The following is a 2,646-nucleotide window of genomic DNA, read 5'->3' on the forward strand; positions in this document are numbered from 1 at the left end:
CCGGCCCGCAGTCAGGAGCCGCCATTAAGCCGCCCCGCAAGTCAAGAAGCGCCGGGAGCCGGGCCCCGCCAGTCAGGAAGCCGCCGGAGCGCTCCGCCAGTAGAGCCGCCGGAGCCGCCCGGCCAGTCAGGAAGCCGCCAGAGCCCGCCCGCCAGTCAGGAGCCGCCAGAAAGCCGCCCGCAGTCAGGACGCCAGGAGCCGGCCCGCAGTCAGGGCAAGCCGCCAGAGCCGCCCCCAGTCAGGAGCCGCAGAAGCCGCCCGCCAGTTCAGGGAGCCGCCAATTAGCCGCCCGCCAGTCAGGAGCTGCCAGTGCCGCCCCGACAGTAGGTGCCTCCAAAACTTTCAAGGGCCATTTTCTCAAAAACAGTGGGGTTACAAGTTTTATTCTCAGCTTTTGAATGTGCTTAACTTCTTGAGGTTAAAGGAATTTGACCATTGTCAAATACACCATTAAATGTTTTAACCCAATCTGAATCAATATTTCTTTGATGTGAACCTTAGTTTGGAAACCTGCCCATTTGTAACAAGATGGTAACAAGCATTTCATTAGTACCCTTCTGTAATACAAGCACGCAAATTATTACCAGGTACAGTTGTTATTACATTGTAAATATGAGTCGTACAGTTCACTACAATACTTTTTCAGTTTAATTTACACATTAATTACCACTGTAACTAGGTACCACTTAAAAGGAAATGTTACCAAATGTTGCATTTATCTGTCAAACCAATTGGAGGAAACCTAGCCTAGTGTAATGAATGTTAACACTATTTCTAGCCACACTTTCTCTCGCCCCCTGTTCCTCCCTGGCCATCTGCCTTTGTAGATTGCCCATTCTTCCAGCTAAACATTGATGAGGAGTGGGAACAAGCATTGAGGACTGACACAAATGCTGCATATATTTGTAGTGGTAAAACAACAAGTCTCCTTTTTAAAATGGGGTGAAAACTCAATTTTTTGCCGCGGTCCAAGTTTAGACTTAATTGAGCATAGAACAAAATGGAGGTGTCATTTTTTCGGAAGGTTACACAAGCTGGAAAGTCTTTCTAAAGTTCACTCTTAACTATTTATACATCAGTCCACACAGCTTGGAGGAACTGCTGAGTCCACATTATCCACCACTGTATTAGGAAGTTCAAGCTACTTCTGAAACAAAAGTAATGGTGCAATCTTGTAAGTCCATAAAAATTGGAATTATACCTCATCAGCAAACCTACAGTACAGTTACATTTGGACACCCTGATCTTACATTTCTGTGTCCCTTGGTTTTCAACTAAAACGCCAAATGCCAAGTTACACCCATTCTTCTGCAAACAGATCATTGAGATTTATAATCGCTATATTTCACAAGAAATAAATATAAAAAATTATGGCTATGCACAGCAAATCATAGGTTTATGTAATTGTTTTTGAAAAATAATTGAACACGTTATGTTGCAGTAACAGTGAAAGCTCCCACACATACAGTCAGTACCCTTTGCTGTACAATAGATAGAATCACAAAGCAGTTACCTAAAAAAGGAGCACTACACTGGCAGTGGGGGACTTAAATGAACCCATCTCCCTCTGCCTTAGGATGGTGTTAAGCCACAATCTCAGAGCCCTCACTCCCTCTCAGTTTGCTGACCTCAGCTGAATGGGCACCTCTCCTTTCCCTTGGCTCTATTCCCAATGTTGTTTGGCTTCACGTTGCCCCCACCTGTATTTAGATTGTTTGTCAAGCTGTTTCAGATTGTTCTTTTTTGGGCCCTGCGAATTTTATAGCACATGAGGGAACTTGGGGACAATGCAGTGATACATTATATTGCGGGGTAAAGTATTTGGACCACCTGCTTGTCGAACATTTCTCATTCCAAAAACATGCATTAATATGGAGTTGGTCCCCCTTTGCTACTATAATAGCCAATCTCAGAGCCTCAGCCCTCTCAGTTTGCTGACCATCAAGCTGAATGGGCACTCTCCTTTCCCTTGGCTCTATTGCCCAATGTGTTTGGCTTCACCGTTGCCCACCTGTGATTTAATTGTGGGAAGCTTTTCCACTAGATGCTGGGAACATTGCTTGTGGGAACTTGCTTCCATTTCATCCACAAGGCCATTAGTGAGGTGGGCACTGCTGTTGGCCAATTAGGCCTGGCTCACATTGGTGTTCAATTAATCCTAAAGGTATTTGATTGTTGGTTGAGGTCCAAGACTCTGTGTAGGACCAGTCAAATTTTTCCACACACGATTCTCATCCAAACATTTCTCACTTTGTGCACAGGGCATTGTCATGCTTCCAAACAGGAAAGGGCTTTCCCCAAACTTGTTGCCACAAAGTTGGAAACTCACATAATCATCTAGAACGTAAATTCTATGCTGTAGCATTAATATTGGCAACTAAGGGGCCTAGCTAACCATTGAAAAACAACCCCAGCCACTTATTCCTCCTCCACCAATTTTACAGTTGACACATATGCATCGGGCAGCTAGCGGTCTTTACTGGCTTTCCGCCCAACCCATATTCCGTCTTCGTACTGCCAATGGTGAAGCTTTATTCATCACTCCAGGAGAATGAGTTTCCAACTCTCCGGAGTCTCTATGCATTCGAGCTTTTACACCACTCCAGCCGACACTTGGCATTGCGCCATGGTGGATCTTAGGCTTGT

General features: G+C 45.2%; 1 protein-coding gene across 1 annotated transcript in view; it reads left to right on the forward strand.

Annotated features, from left to right (window-relative positions):
* Positions 1 to 323, forward strand: part of LOC112079682 (zinc finger protein 710-like) — a gene marked incomplete at its 3' end in the record, with an annotated part of 3,324 nt that extends 3,001 nt beyond the window's left edge. Inside the window, exon 2 of the mRNA XM_070442411.1 lies at positions 16 to 323. Coding sequence (XP_070298512.1) covers positions 16 to 323 — 308 coding nt within the window. The remainder of the gene's footprint in view (positions 1 to 15) is intronic.
* Positions 324 to 2,646: the final 2,323 nt, after the last annotated feature.

This window comes from Salvelinus sp. IW2-2015, unplaced genomic scaffold (assembly GCF_002910315.2).
Source record: "Salvelinus sp. IW2-2015 unplaced genomic scaffold, ASM291031v2 Un_scaffold9067, whole genome shotgun sequence".
NCBI lineage: Eukaryota > Metazoa > Chordata > Actinopteri > Salmoniformes > Salmonidae > Salvelinus > Salvelinus sp. IW2-2015.